At 38.0% G+C, this 15,197-nt stretch overlaps 1 protein-coding gene across 1 annotated transcript in view; it reads right to left on the reverse strand.

Annotated features, from left to right (window-relative positions):
- Positions 1-15,197, reverse strand: part of LOC121327779 (follistatin-related protein 1-like) — a 40,818-nt gene that overhangs the window by 9,321 nt on the left and 16,300 nt on the right. Inside the window, exons 3-10 of the mRNA XM_041271992.1 lie at positions 13,816-13,920; positions 11,490-11,619; positions 9,322-9,354; positions 6,793-6,923; positions 3,362-3,480; positions 2,465-2,577; positions 1,289-1,399; positions 324-430 (exon numbers count right to left, since the gene is read on the reverse strand). Coding sequence (XP_041127926.1) covers positions 324-430; positions 1,289-1,399; positions 2,465-2,577; positions 3,362-3,480; positions 6,793-6,923; positions 9,322-9,354; positions 11,490-11,619; positions 13,816-13,920 — 849 coding nt within the window. The remainder of the gene's footprint in view (positions 1-323; positions 431-1,288; positions 1,400-2,464; positions 2,578-3,361; positions 3,481-6,792; positions 6,924-9,321; positions 9,355-11,489; positions 11,620-13,815; positions 13,921-15,197) is intronic.

A 15,197-nucleotide genomic window follows, 5' to 3' on the forward strand; every position in this document is an offset into this window, starting at 1 on the left:
GTTTTGTTAAATCGTCTGGAATTGTAGACAAGGAGCAAAAGTCATTTTTTCTTAAACAAAGGTTAGTGCATGCTGCTTGGGTAAATAATTTACTGGAGGAAATGCAAAATAACTGAGAAATGATGTCTTAAATGAGCTTAAGTGCACATGGTTTTTGTTTGATGTTTAGCGATTGAGAACCAAAGCATTGCAGAATACTCTGACAGGGGCGTACACATTTGCTGTCTGGGTCAAAAGCTGTTAGATATCTGACATAACTTTTGTGCTCTAAGTGCACTGCTGCTCGGGGTTCTCCCCTGTTACTGTGGTGTTAAAAAACGAACCTGGTGCTTGTTGAGCTCCTCCACACGTCGGGTCCACTCTTCCTCAGTCATCTCCTCCTGTTCAGTCAGGTCTGTGTCCTCCTCGGGAGCTTCCTTCTTATCCTTAGCTGGAGACAAAAGAAAAAAAATAATCAATTCGGCAATTCATTCACAACACCGGAACTCCTTGGTACTGCTATAACGTGGCAACAAAATTGAAACACTTTATTTAAATGTTATTTTATCAGAGAAGTTGGTCAGTCAGAAACCAAGATTGACATGGGAGCAGGCTAGGCAGCACTGCACTTAGTTACTCATTCAATTACAATGACTTCTGCCCTTGAAAAAAATATATCCATCCGATCAATTCAGACAGTGTTTTCCATGTCATGTTTTTATCATTTACAGCATTAGGAAGAGCTAGAAACCCAAAACTTACAAAAGGTAACCAACAATGGCTATTTTTTAAAATGGACTACAGTCAAAAGTGAAAAGTAGGTGCAAAATAGGCATTATTGTTTAGTGAATCAGGCCTTTTGTACTACAATGGTTAACTTCAAGGATCACACTACAATAAGCTCTGTTCACAAAACATGTACTGTATGACCTTTAAGGTATAGAAGTTATTGAAGTTCCAAATCAGCTCAGAGATTTGACATGATTCTGAAAGGCAGAGCAACATGTTGCGAGTGTGCGCTTAGGCTTGCAATTCCATGAACATTCCAGCCATGAACATTCCATCATTCTAGGACCACACAGCAGCAGGTCTTCCAAATCAACAGGGGTTTGAAACGCTGATAGAATATTTCTAATTAATTCCAGATTAAACCAAAAACACTGCTCCCAAATAAATGAAGTAAGCAAACAATGTTGCTTTTTGTTTGCCATTAAAGTCAAGTAAGAATTGACCACCTGGCATTTCATGTTTGACTGCAATTTAAGAAATAATGAATTTTACAATAGCGGAGTGTAGCATGTGTCCTTACCATCGCAGGTCATGGCAGTGCACACCCAGTTTCCACAGGCACAGACACAGCGATTACACTCCACTTGAGTCTCCGCTCCATCTTCGTAGGTCTCGTCCTCAAGGGCACACTCTGAGGAAACACAAGGAAGTGGTGTAGCAGCTGAGTTACACTCACTTTCTTTAATATGTTAATGCAGTAATGCCATATTACACATATTTATAATTTAGTCCTGGTCTTTATGAAAAAACAATTAATACAGTAATTAATACAGCTTTGTACAAAGGCCTTCTACACTGGTTGTATATTTTTGACCAGTGCATTTTTACATGACCACGGTTATTATTAAGACAGGACATGGCTACAAACATAATTGCTTTACATAGAAGAGGCTTGGTAGTCCAGTGAGAAAAGGGCTTGATACCAGGAGGTCCCTCATTCTAATCCCCGCTCAGCCACTGACGAACTGTGTGTGACCCTGAGCAAGTCACTTAACCTACTTGTGCTCTATCCTTCAGATAAGACATAAAACCGAGGTCCTAGTGTAAGTGACTCTGCAGCAGCAATTGTGATGAATAGTTCACCCCCTATTCTCTGTAATAGTAATAATAATAATAATAATAATAATAATAATAATAATAATAATAATAATAATTAAAAAGTCTATATATATATTTGGCCCTATTGTGTGTGCATTTTGGTCATATAACAGTTAAAGACATTGTTTCCTCCTCTTTGTTGATAAAGGCTATTGCAATGACCCATCCAGTGTTTACAATTAGAATTATATAATATCCTCAAACAGAACAGAATTCCTATTAGTTGTTCAACCAGAGACAACTCAAATGGGAATAGCTTATCTGCTTTGTTTTAAATGTGTTTAATGTTAACAAAACCATTAGTAGGGACAACCCATAGGACTTGAAAAAGCAGGACAACTGTCAGTTGCCTCATCAAACTACCAACACACATCCTACTGGAGACATTCACTGGCTACGCTCTGGAACTGAACCCCCACTACTTGAGCTATCATATGGAATATGTACAGGCTGGTAAGTCCTGTCAGAAATCCTACTTTCAATGCATGCTTTGTTTTATGTTTCATTAGGGGTAACATGGATTGGGTCTCTCTGAGACAATAATCTTGTGAACAACAAGTCTCATTACATTTAATAATTTACAAGGGTTAATACTCACTCTTCTCAGTGGGGTTAAACCCTGGCTTCAGGCAGTTGAGGAACTCATTAAAGCTCAATTTCCAGTCGGCATTCTCGTCAGAGAGTTCAATCAGGGCATCAACACATAGGCTCCTGATAAACAAATACACACAAATCAGTCTTCACCCAAAGGCAACAAGCAGCACTATTAGATTGTCCTCGTTAGTCAGCTCCATTGAGCCCACAAACAATTTAACAAAGCTAGAGGGGGCTTTGCATTACTCCCTTTTCAATGATGCTTTTTTTGGGTGGCAAATTAATGTCACAATTAGGTGGCACTGTGCCGTGGAAAGGCACTGCTGTATTGTTCAGAGAAGGTGTCATACACTGGAATCGCAATGCGGCAGTTTTTTTTTTTTAAATAGCTATGCATCACTTTACCAGGCCAATAATGGCAAAATACTCGGTAGCTAAAACAGGACATTAAAGGGTCTGCACTGTGGCTGTATTACATGCATTGCAAGTGCTGAATGCCAACAGAGTGGTGTAGCAGACAAGTATTGAAATCAATAAAGAGCTAGCTGCTGCTTGGCTGTTTAAACCGCATGAATACATTCTGATAAACAGGTTTTAAACTAAAGGCCATTGCACTGTGGATCTGTTTTTTTATTCAAGTTTAACCTATCGTACAAATATGATTTCAGACAAGTGCATTTCTGATCTTGCATGCCATGCCCGTATTTTTCGTAGAAGAGAGATGTGTTCAGAGAGATTCCGTTTGTGTTAGGTGTGTTAAAAGTTGTGCTTAATATACAATTATGATTACCCATCTGGTTCGCAGTCAACCTAATAAAAGATTGGGAAACAGATTGCCAGCTATCCTCAGAGGGTCACAGAACCTCATCTAAAGTGGGAGCACAGCAGGAGATATGCATACCTGAGAAGCCTGTTGTTCTCCTCATCCATGTAGTTGGTGATGTTAACAGTTGACTCGTTGTGCTGAATGAACTTCAGGAACTCGTTTGAATCCAAATGGGAGTCCCCATTGTCGTAGTTCTAAAGAAAACACACAGTGCATTGTTTTTAATGCAATTGTTTTACACATAAATTATAAGGTTAACAGGAAGTCCTATGCAAGCATATTGCTGTTTCACAGAAGACTGCAACAACCCCCCCCCCCCCCCCCCCCCCAAAAAAAAAAAAAAAAACATGCAGACTGCTGCATAATTAGAAGTAAAGGGTAAAGATAAAGCTGTTGATTAGCACACAGCTGTTGATTAGCTCAGTATTAATAAACGGAATATCACCTGAGAAGAGGTCACAGTGATGTAGCCCCATCTATCTAAATCACTAACATTAACCCCAGTCCCTCACGATAACACGTTATCTACCTTTCTCCTAATGACATACATGTACTTTGAGATAGAAGGAATAGATTTAACAGGTAAGTATCTTTACCTTATACATGTCAGGAATCTATACTGAAATATGTACACTAGTGTATGAACCACTATAGCCAAAATTTTGAATGAGTTTGCCAGCTTTTATTTTATTACTAAACATGTAATCCACCCAAGACAGATATGTAATATTGTATGTATTCTCCTCATCTTTCTATGCATTCGTGAAATTTGTAACACCACCATTTGCGTGTCAGGAGAATATGCACTGTATGTGAAAATGCCGGATATTCAGCTGGATAACAAAACACCCATCAGAGTGAAACGAGCAGAAACAAGTGTCTCAGTTTCTTAAAAAAAGCCCTCAATTCAGCTTCCAGTTGCTGTTTTTATAATGTTCACAGGATCCAGAACAGTTGCCTGGCGACGGACATCATTAATTTCAGCCCTGCTGACAAGTTTCCAGCTCAACCTTTTTAATCTTTTGTGTGGTCTACTTTAACGCTCCACGTTTTGCTTTGGAGAAATAACAAAAAAAAAAAAAAAAAAAAAAAAAAAAAAAAACTAAAATAACAATTTTTTTTTTTTTTTTTACACCTAAACAAATACAAATTAATGAAAAAGGTTTTGAAAGACTGCATTTCTGTTCCTCAGAGACTGTTAGTGTGATTCCTTTTGTTATAATTTTACAATCAGATCCACACATTGTCCTATCTTGTAGAATTATGGCCTAAAACCTACTGGTACACAGATTTACAAATGTTTACAATGGTTACGTTTCCACTACGAAAGTTGTTGATGTATCTCAGCAATAGCTATATTATTTAGAACAAGTCAACCTCTAAAAAAAAGGATAGGTATTGCACTGTAAAATACTGTAGATCCACAGAATTGACCAAGTCTGTTTCGTAGTCTTATCACCATGACAAGTGTAATTCTGGAGCCTGGCCCGGACTTCAGGAGAAATGCAGACTGCTGCCCAGAAAAGAGTCCCAAAGGTCATTAATATCGGCCACTAATTAACTAGCTTATTAAAGCCGTGAGCCAGGCAAGCAGTCCTGTTTTTAGAACTCAAGTGTTTTCTTGTCAGCATGACTCAGATTATTCTTTTGTTTTGGTAATTCATTTTATAATTTTGCCCTTATTAGATGTGTGGATGTGGGTGTCATCCTAGAGACCATCTCTTATAACCTGTAACTTGTAAGTGATCATATTCTAAGAGTACAGTTTAAAGTTCTAGGAAGTTGAAACTCATCTTGTAAAAGTGTCAAAATTTTTCAAGTTAGTATAGTACAGTATCATTTAGTAATTATTTCATATTTACCACAATTGTATTGCCAGTTTTTTGGAAAGCAGCCTGCTTTTATAACCCCATCTGTTCCTCATTATCTATGTCTAACTGCTGAAAACTATTGGTAAACTTAATTTTCTTTTGGATTTGTGATTTTTTAAAAATCTTTAAAAAAAAAAAAATAATAAAATAACTAGAAACGATATAGCTAGACCACCCTTATAATGTACTCCCTTTTAATTCAGTTGGGTAATATTCATCACAGTGATCACAAATGATTTTGTAGCCATGTCTGACTTTCTTTTTAGCAGTCTCTCTTGGACTGAACTGCAAAATATGCTTGCAAGGGTTAAAAATGGTAAATTGTACTTTGTAAATTGTGTTTCTAGTGTGGAAAATATTAGACTGAGGAGACCAGGTTCAGCTGCACTTTACCTTTAAGAATTTCCTCCTTGATGCTGAGTGAAGGCAGGGTCTTTCTCAATGGGGTAGCCCACTAATTAAAAATAATTGTGGGTGTCTATAACATGCCTGGGACGGCTGTCACACAAATAATCTAGCAACAAAGAAGGCTTTAAGAAGTTAGAGAAAGTAAACCTCAGCACTCTGAAATGAGCACAGCAGACGCCATCCCCTATGAGGGGCATTGCCAAGGTAAACTCACAATTAATAATTAACTCCTGTCATCTACCATTGAAGTCATAATCAGAACCTTCCTGTAGTGGTCTACTCTGCGGTCCAGGTGACCAACTACCCACTGCTAAAAACTCAGCGGCCTGCCTATCATTTCTGGAATATTATACAACAATGAAACCTGACACCTCTACTACATCTGTAGTGCAAGGCATGCTGGTACTTTCTAGAGCCCTTTATTAGCCTTTGTGTAATGCGCCATCCTATTCTAAGTTATCTTTTACATAATGCAAAAATGTCCTACTCAGTCCCCCCCCCCCCCCTACAGATCCAGTGTCCGAGTGTCATCTTGTGCCCTGTTCCTAACCAGAAGCCTGGTCCTGGTCATTCTGGCATTTTGTGTATATATATATATATATATATACACACACACACACACACACACACACACACACATATGTGTGTGTGTGTGTGTGTAGTGTTCTTAGTCTTATTATTAGGGCTACAACATTATAATAACTGTTGCTTTGACTAGCATATGTGTAGACTAAATATTATCATTTAGATTTGTTTTGCCTAACTGTGGTCGGGACCATTGGTCTTTAATATGCACCTCTTAATAAATAACAAGTAAATGTTTATAACAAACATAACTCTAAAACCTTATGTGATTCTTAGTCATTTTAGACTCCTCCACTGACAAGGTGGCAGTATTTGAATGACAGGTTACTGCTATTGTTGTGAGCAGATAAATCTTGATTGCTGCAGTCTTTTGAAAACAACTTGGTGTGTAATCAAGTAGCAAACTGAAAATACACAAAGGATTTGTTCAGGAAACTCAACAAGGAGGCAGGTCTCTCCGAAATGGGAAACGAGAGAACGGCAAAACACAGTACGAAATCGTTTTCAGGTAAGGTAACATTTTTATAAGGATAAACTATAATAGAGAACCTCTCTGCTCTTTTATTTACTGCCACTTGGTAGAAATACCCCAGTTTAAAATATTATACAAAGACACACGCTCAGAACAGAACTGAGCCTCACCTTGAAGTATCTGTGCAGAATTTCAGTGTAGTTGGAGCCCTTGGAGAACCAGCCGTCGGGGACAACTTCAGTCTCCAGCCACTCAATGACACGGCTACGCAGCTCATTACGATCGGCCAGGTAACACACAACTGGAAAAACAGAAAACAGGAATCCATCAACACAAACCCATTACTTCATATATCAGAGGCTGGGCTACTATAAATGCATTCTCGTCACAGCCGGCAGTCAAAGAACGCCACCCGGCAGTATTATAGCATATAACAATATTGCAAACATTTTTAAACATTTAATTTGAATCAGTTTATTACCAGAGGCGAACATTTACAGGCATAGCTGCAGTAAACAGTACATTTCCAGCTCAATTATAAACTCTGTTGACCTAGTTGTGCATGCTTACTTTTTATCCTTAGAGGAAGCATGGATTGATTTCTGATTTTAAATGACGTGATGCAGGCTGGTCATCAGGAAAGAATGTTTCTCCAACAGCGGGAGCATTTTTGCGGCTAAGGGGGAGGTGTCCACAGACTGATGGTGCCAGACATAAGGCATGGCTGAAGAATCTATGACTGCTATGGCTAGTTACAAAATGATGTTTCTTCTGTACAAAATAAAGTGTGCCCTATGGAGTTCGGTGGCAATGGGGTATGGATTCTAAAGTTTCATTTCTGCCCGTGTTTTTTTTATTTATTATTGTTTAAAAGCCATATCAGCTGTTGGCTATGTATAATATGCTCTGGGAATTTCAGTCTCATTTTTAGGGGACAAAAAAATAAATAAAAATAAAGATAAAAAATAAATGCTGAACTGTTCAAAAAGGGTATTAAATCTGAATTACCTTTTTTTTTTTTTTTAAATGGCTTAACGCTTAGATACAAATAATTCCTTTTACCAGTTATAAAATTCAGTGCTCTAATCCGAGTCCAGCTACTGTTTCAGGATCCCTGTCTAGAATGTTACATTCTAGCTGCTCTCCCATCTCTTTCCTGGATGCTGTATTACTCAGGAAAAGACAGCAAAGTGGGTTGCTGATGTATGCAAACACAAGCAGTAACAGTGAAAGGTGGAAAATGAGTCATGCTGAAATTGTCATGTAAAATTAGCAATTTATTTTTCCTGTGTGGGTTCTCCTTTCCTTTTTGAAATATGTTTTAATGGGCACTGGATTGTTTGTGAAAGGGCCCCTCTTTGTCTATTTGCACAGAATTCATGTCACAAAGTTTTTTGCTATGACGCTTGGTTTTGCAAAATCAACAGAAAAGGCAATGAAGTGGTGTTAATGAGTGGCAAGCTCTGGTTGCTGCAAAAAAAGAAACGATAATTGGCTGGGTGGATGCACTGTGTTTAAGCTTCTCACAGTATATATGCCAGTATGTGTTTACTGTATCCTGTTCCTAGTGGACACAGACAAAATGGAATACTTGAAGTAAATTGGGTTAGTTGGGAGCTGCACATGTAGCACAGCTACTGTACTGATGCACCATAAACAGTGAGCTTGTATTGCCTGGGAAAGCACTATGGCAGAGTCTTGAGAACTACATACTAGGGGCTTGGAGGACATGGTGCTAAATCCTAGCACAATCATGGATTCAAAGTCCTATTTATCCTTCTGCCATATTGGTCTAGCCAGTTTGAATCATTGAACTCTGTTCTGAAAAGCACAATACCTCAAATTACACTTGAAGCAATGCAATCAAATTCAGTAAAAAAAAAAAAAATAACACTTTTCCTAGTATGTGTCTGTGTGTGTATATATATATATATATATATATATATATATATATATATATATATATATATATATATATATATTGAATATATTCTACCTGTTATATTTCATAGATATACATATGTGCTTCCCCCAAGGAAACTTAAAAAAAAAAAAATCCATAAAGTGAATATGGGATTACTGTTCCTTATAATAGAAATGAATGATTATGGCTCGAGAAAACTATGTCAGCAGTCTCATCATTTGGAATTGGTACCGACAACTAGCCTCAGGCTTGTTTTATAAAAATCATTTACGATGACTCACAGTTGCAGGCACCTCACAGATTAAAATGTGGGTTTCATAAAACCTTCGCAGAGCTGTGACATCAGCGATTTTCACCGACACTTGCGAAAGCCAGACAGCAACCACAAGTAGCAATATTTTCAGACGCAACTTCTGTGTCTCTCCAATTTCTCGCAGCCGATAACCCACACCCCTATTACACTAACCTCAAATGCATTTAAAAACCTACTTTTTACATGTTTGCTTTCTGAAGACAAGCAAAGTGAAGGCATACTGTTAGAATTATACCATGATATTATTATCAATCATGCTTGAAGCTACAGAGTCCCACAAGCCCCTCCAATATCAAGTTGACAGCTTGGGCTTAAAGATTAGGAGATGATGCAACTTGAGTATTTGGTGATGTCTAAACAGTGGTGGTTCAACAGATCGGTTGGTTGCTCAAATAAAAACAGTGCACACATTTCCTCGAAATAAAGACACCTTATCATATTTGACGACAACCTGTTACTTACTTGGGCTTGCTGCTGCCTTGTCAGTTTTCTTCTCTGGAAGAAAAAAAAAATACATCAAAATATGTTAAAAGATATTGTATATCTGTGTCAATAAGAATGGGTGGAATGTGCACTGCGTTTTCGTAGCTTGTATTTATTGTTCTGCTAGTTGAGCTACTGCAAGTACAGTACAATATCATGGGTATGTTTATATATAGAATCCCAATCCTAGTATTTTTCACAAGGATTAGTGGGACAATCATGCCCCAGTACAAATCTGTCAGTTATAAAAACAATATATGGAGCTGTGCTATGAACACCTTGATAGCTCATCAAACACGCCATTACATGAATAAAGGCAGAGTTAGTTTAGAAAAATAGTTGTGGTACCACTGTCTGTTCAGGAGCGTCACAGCAGTTGGTGTTTATTATCCTGATTTGGGAGCCGAGTCAGTGATTAGTATTTTAGTCATTGCCCAAGACACGCTGTACAAAAGGCAGCCAAAGCATAATGAGTGATAGTTTATATACTAAAGCAAGTCCTGTGGCATCCGTACACCACAGGCACACATCAGGGAGCTGTCAAGCAGTGTCATGGAAACTACATCAAAGGGACTGCTTTTAAGCCCAACAGATGACCACATTTGCAAGTAAATCATGGGTTAGTCAAAAAATGTATGAAGCTGGTCGCCCCTTAGACTGGTATACTGAGTAAGTTATCAGCAGCCCCACCAGATGTCAAATAGCCCCGAATGATCCATTGTGGAATTCATGCTGCTAAATGAACTGTATTAACACTAGGCAAACAGTACACTTGAGGATACTATTTTTTTTTTACTTTTTTGATGACCATAAAAGGGTTAACATTTACATATGGAATTGTCAATTTCCTTTCTGAACTTTCTTTGTAAATAACAAATGAGATACTAAAATGTGAGTCATTTCAATGGGTCTGTGATAAGCTAGAAGTATTTCAGACCACCTGAGAATGTGTCTTTCAAAAGTGGGAAAACATCCGTAAACTTTCAGTGTTTTTTAATAAAATAAAAGGATATCTTCCAAAAATAAATTGTACTTTAACCTTGGTACTTGATGATTATGCAATTCCACCACAAGATACTATTTTTGCCCCCAACATACACCCAGGATTCTCACTGGTAAGCACAGAGCTCCTCGTCACTCCGTGATGGGTCTGGACTAGAACAATCTAAATTGTGAGATAACACCAGGCACCAAGTTTAGTGGTATCCAAAGAGCCCAAATGTAAAAGAGGCTCATGCTTCCAGTTCTATGTATACTCTCTATACTGCAGTATCTCCAGTCCTCTCATCAATTCAACTTTTAATAGTTAGACAGCTTTGTACAGATCTGTGCTTAAACTGTGGTTCAATTGAAGGACATGTAGAAACAATTCATAAGTCCCACCCGGTCTCTTAGGGTTCAGAAAAAAAACAACACTCATTTATTATTTCTATGAGGGGCTCGGCCGACATTACATTCTCAAAACAAACAGCTTACATTCCCAACTCACTACTGTTAACAATACTATCCATTGTTTTCTTAGCCAGCCACGAGAGACTTGGGCGAGACTCCCAGTTTCATGAACACCAAAAAAAAAGAAAAAGCTGCTGTCAATTGAATGCATGTTCTGCAGCAAAGATATGAATTGAAGCATTCTGTGAACAGTGAGCTTTTGTGTTTATTACTTTATTAATTGTAATCAGTTAACACCTCAATGAAAGTATAAAATAATAATGCCCTTTTTACCTAATACCCAAGTCATTCACTCTAAATATGCCCAATCCAGGCACTTTAAGGGCATCATGGACTATTCTTTGCTATAGCTTCAAAGAATATACAGTAACCGTTCACTGTGATGTAGCTGACCTATCTTGGCATTATAATGATATTCTCTGCACCAGAAAGTCAAATGCTTGAATCCTGCCAAGGGAAAATCTGATCCTGCTCCCTCTTAAGATGTAGGTGTGTCAAGAGAGCGCTAATGAATTTGGAAACACATACACAAAGACGCCAATTTGCAAGATTCTGAGCCTAGCAAAACACAAAAATAACATAAAAAATGTTTGAGGTTGACTACATAGCCAGACATTACATACACAGTTTTATGTGTGTTTATATATTTGTGTAGGGATGTGTACAAATCTACCACATGCATTCCTCTCAGTTACCTTCACAGTGTCCATCATGGGAGACCTGGATCTTTAGGCCTGTAAGGCAGGCATCACGGTGCAGCTCACAGTGGTTACGGTAGGTCTTCCCATTGCTGCCACACACAGGTCTCTTGTGGGGTTTACATTGCTGCACAGCAAAGAAGGGAACATTTTCAATAACTGCTAAATGAACTCTTAACACCATTTTGTATTGTTTAGCCACTGACACATCACATTAACAAATGCCTCTGAGTGAAGATTTTAGCCAGCAATCCAAAAGGTTGTAAGATTATTAATTGAAAGGTATTTTAAGAAATGGTGCTTCTTTTTCCTGGTTTTATTTTTTTTTTTTTTTGCGCAGTTATCCTGATCGCTGATCTCAAACGGTCGCTGGCAATGACAGCCGCTCAAAGTTCAGTTGTGCTGCCAACTAGCAGACCCTGAAACCTCTTTAACCAGTGATGCTTTTGTTTTTAATTTCTCAACTTCCTGAGGCTAATCCAATTATAATTTGACATCTTTTAACGCTTTGATGTTGGAAGTTTTAATAACCCCTCTTTGTGGTGTGGCTTTACCCTGCCACACAGTCAGCTGCCTCGTCCCTTAATGGCTTTCCTTGGGAATTTTAACAGCTGTTTTACTTTCAATACTCTGAAAAATGTTCCAGTGCAATGTGTCCCTGTAGTACAAATGACATACAGTACAGTGGTTCCCATCAATAATATTGCCCCGAGTATATAAAATAATTGTGGGATTGATAGAGTACCTGTAACAACGAGGTGTCAATAATATGGGCACCAGTTTATTTATACATATTGATACATCATTTTGGTCGTCATGCAGGTTTTTTTTTTTTTTAATCAAATAGGATCTAAATCCAAGTTAGGCAATCATAAAAAAAAGACTTGTACAGTTCATTTCCTAACATGATTAGTTGCAACCAGTCTTGTAGTCTTCAAGGACGGGGTGTTTCAAATTGATTACTTATAATTTCTCATGCATGAATGTAACTTGTTGGCTTTCTTGCTTCAAAAAAACAAAACAGATCTCATTGAATTTGCACAATGATTTCTATTCTGACGGAAAAAAAACGAAACATTTACTGTCGTTTTTTCTGACCGTTTTTCAAGAGGCAGTAACCAATTGTGTGAATTTGATGAACACTTTACACATTTACTCCAGCTTATCATAATAAAAACAATTGTATGCTTGAGTTTGTCTTCTATATGTTTGCAACACTGACATCTAAATTGACAGTGACATTTAGCTAAAGGCTCCAGGCCTGAGGATCCCTTCCTCAGCCTCAGCCGATGGGGTTTTGGTCTTGAATCCTTGACGCTGTCTGCCACTGTCCAAGTTCATTTTAACAGCATGTGCAATAATCAGGGGACAGCTATGGAGTGTATTAACTGGCAAAGTCATGCTTAATTCAATGACTGAGGCTAAGCATTGCTAGATGTTGTATGAAATGCAGTGTGACTAAACTCTCGCCTTCTGGTCCAGCAGGAGCCGCCATCAACTCAGGTGCAACCTCCGACATAGGTAAGAGGTCAACCAAGGCCAGGTGATGCAGGGCCACCAACCCCTGGAAGGGATACACAGTTGCAAAGGTGGCGGTGACAGATGTGAACAACATTTAGTGAAAGGCAGGCTTGGTCTAGACAGGATTGGGTAGTCAATAGGATTAGTGTAGCGGGCTGAGCCTCATCCCTAGAACTAGCCTAAAACAAGTTTCTGAATAAATGTTATATTTTACTGTTGTCAAAAAATCAGGTCCTATGATAAAAAATGGTAGCTAGTACATGAAGTCACTCACCACTTTGTCAAAAAGTACTTACAAAAGGTTTAACTGTTATGAGAAGTCTTTCATACGAGGGCTTTCCACACAGCAAAGGTTCAATATGATTCTAGAATGATTCCTTGCATACTGCAGGGACACATTTCATAAAGGAAATGTTTTTTCATTAAACATAACTTTTCCTGTGTGGAAGGAAGGCCACTGCATAAATCACTGCTGGTTAATAATGACACATCAGTACAGCGGTTCTAAACCTCCTCGATGATTTTATTTTATTTTTATCTTGCTGCAGCTGCTTACTGATTTGAATCTCAGGTAAGCCCTTAAAATATTTTCAAAACACAGCATTAACTCCCTGTTATGACTAACAGGCTTGAGTAATATCATATGTTTATAAGTATTATGATTAAAAAGCAATACATATACTGTAATGTATGTACAAAGGTTAAAGAGGTCTCTTCTTTGATAAATCTATTTTAATTACAAGAAAAGTTGATTTCTAAATGAATTAAGTGTTCTGTAGCACAGCCACTTTGAACGACTTGCCTCAATGCAGAGGCAGGTGGGCTCCCCCTTCTCTGTCATCGCACACTCCCTTCCAGCACCGCAGAACACATTGGCACAAATCCTGGACTTGCTCTTCATCTCCTGCTGTATAAAGAATGGATAACAGCACATTTAGTACAGTATGAACCACATCATAACCGTGCATGACCAACACAACACTGTACAGTCACCTCAGTGCAAAGTAGAGGGACTTCATCAGATTAACAATTAGTTATTTTCTACAGCATGTAATGTAGGATACAGGGTTAGTAATGACACACAAGCATGCTGTTGTGAGGAAAGCCCAGCTGTTTCTTGATGCCCACTCATAGCTAGAGTCTTAGCACCATCTATTGGTGAGACTCCAACATAGCTAATTCTTTTCAGTTTTCAACACCTAGTTAAGTTTCACACGCTTTCTGGAATGCAGGGCAGAGATTGATCTCTGGTACCACACTACAGTATATTGGATATTACTAATTTCTTGGATGGCTGAATTATGATTTTAGGGTTGATGTGGAGGCAGCTGTGGAATGCAAAGTGATGCTTGACCAATACAGCCAAAAACAGGTTTCTGAATAAATGTTACGGTTTCCTGTTTTATATACACAGACTCGTATGAAAAACTATGGTAGCACAGTTTAGCCCTTCCCTAGTAAGCTGACACTAAACTGTGGAACCACAAACACTGAGTAAAAATGTTTAGATCCCCAACCTTAATTATATCAAATACTGCGTTCACCAAGAGATTGCATTCATATGTACTTTACAAACGAGGACACACAATATGATACCCTACTTAAAACAAAATATTAGTGATCTTTACATAGATAATGTTTTAGAAAAAAAATGTATTACAGGCCCTGCTTAACATGGTATTTTATCTATCTATTTATTTATTTATTTTTATGCAGTAACCAGGAAAGACACAAGGTGGCTCTAGCTGTCTTTTTAAATGTCAAGATCATATTTTTATTTAAAAAAAAAAAAAAAAAAACTGTTAATGGGTTACTGTTAAGCTTAAAAGCAGAACACAAAATGCTTCACAGTTCTCACAATCAAAGGTGGTTCAGTAGTCCCTTTTTTCCCTTCAAACATGCAGATGATTACAGACCCCAGATAGCTTTTATCTTGGTAGATTACAGGGAGAAAGGTTTGGACCTGGTTTGCCAGTAAGCAAGCATTACATGAACTTTTTATCACAGGTAATCATTACCTCTCAACTCCCCCCAAGAATGCTTACAAAAGACTGAAAGTAATAGCCAAGTGTCTTATGCTCTTAAAAAATAATCTGTTTGATGCTCTGTAGAACACCAGCTGCAGTTTGCTACTTTGATGATTCACTTCTGAAAATAAATCTAAGGCATTCTGCAATGAAAGTC

Source organism: Polyodon spathula, chromosome 15, assembly GCF_017654505.1.
Source record: "Polyodon spathula isolate WHYD16114869_AA chromosome 15, ASM1765450v1, whole genome shotgun sequence".
Classification (NCBI taxonomy): domain Eukaryota; kingdom Metazoa; phylum Chordata; class Actinopteri; order Acipenseriformes; family Polyodontidae; genus Polyodon; species Polyodon spathula.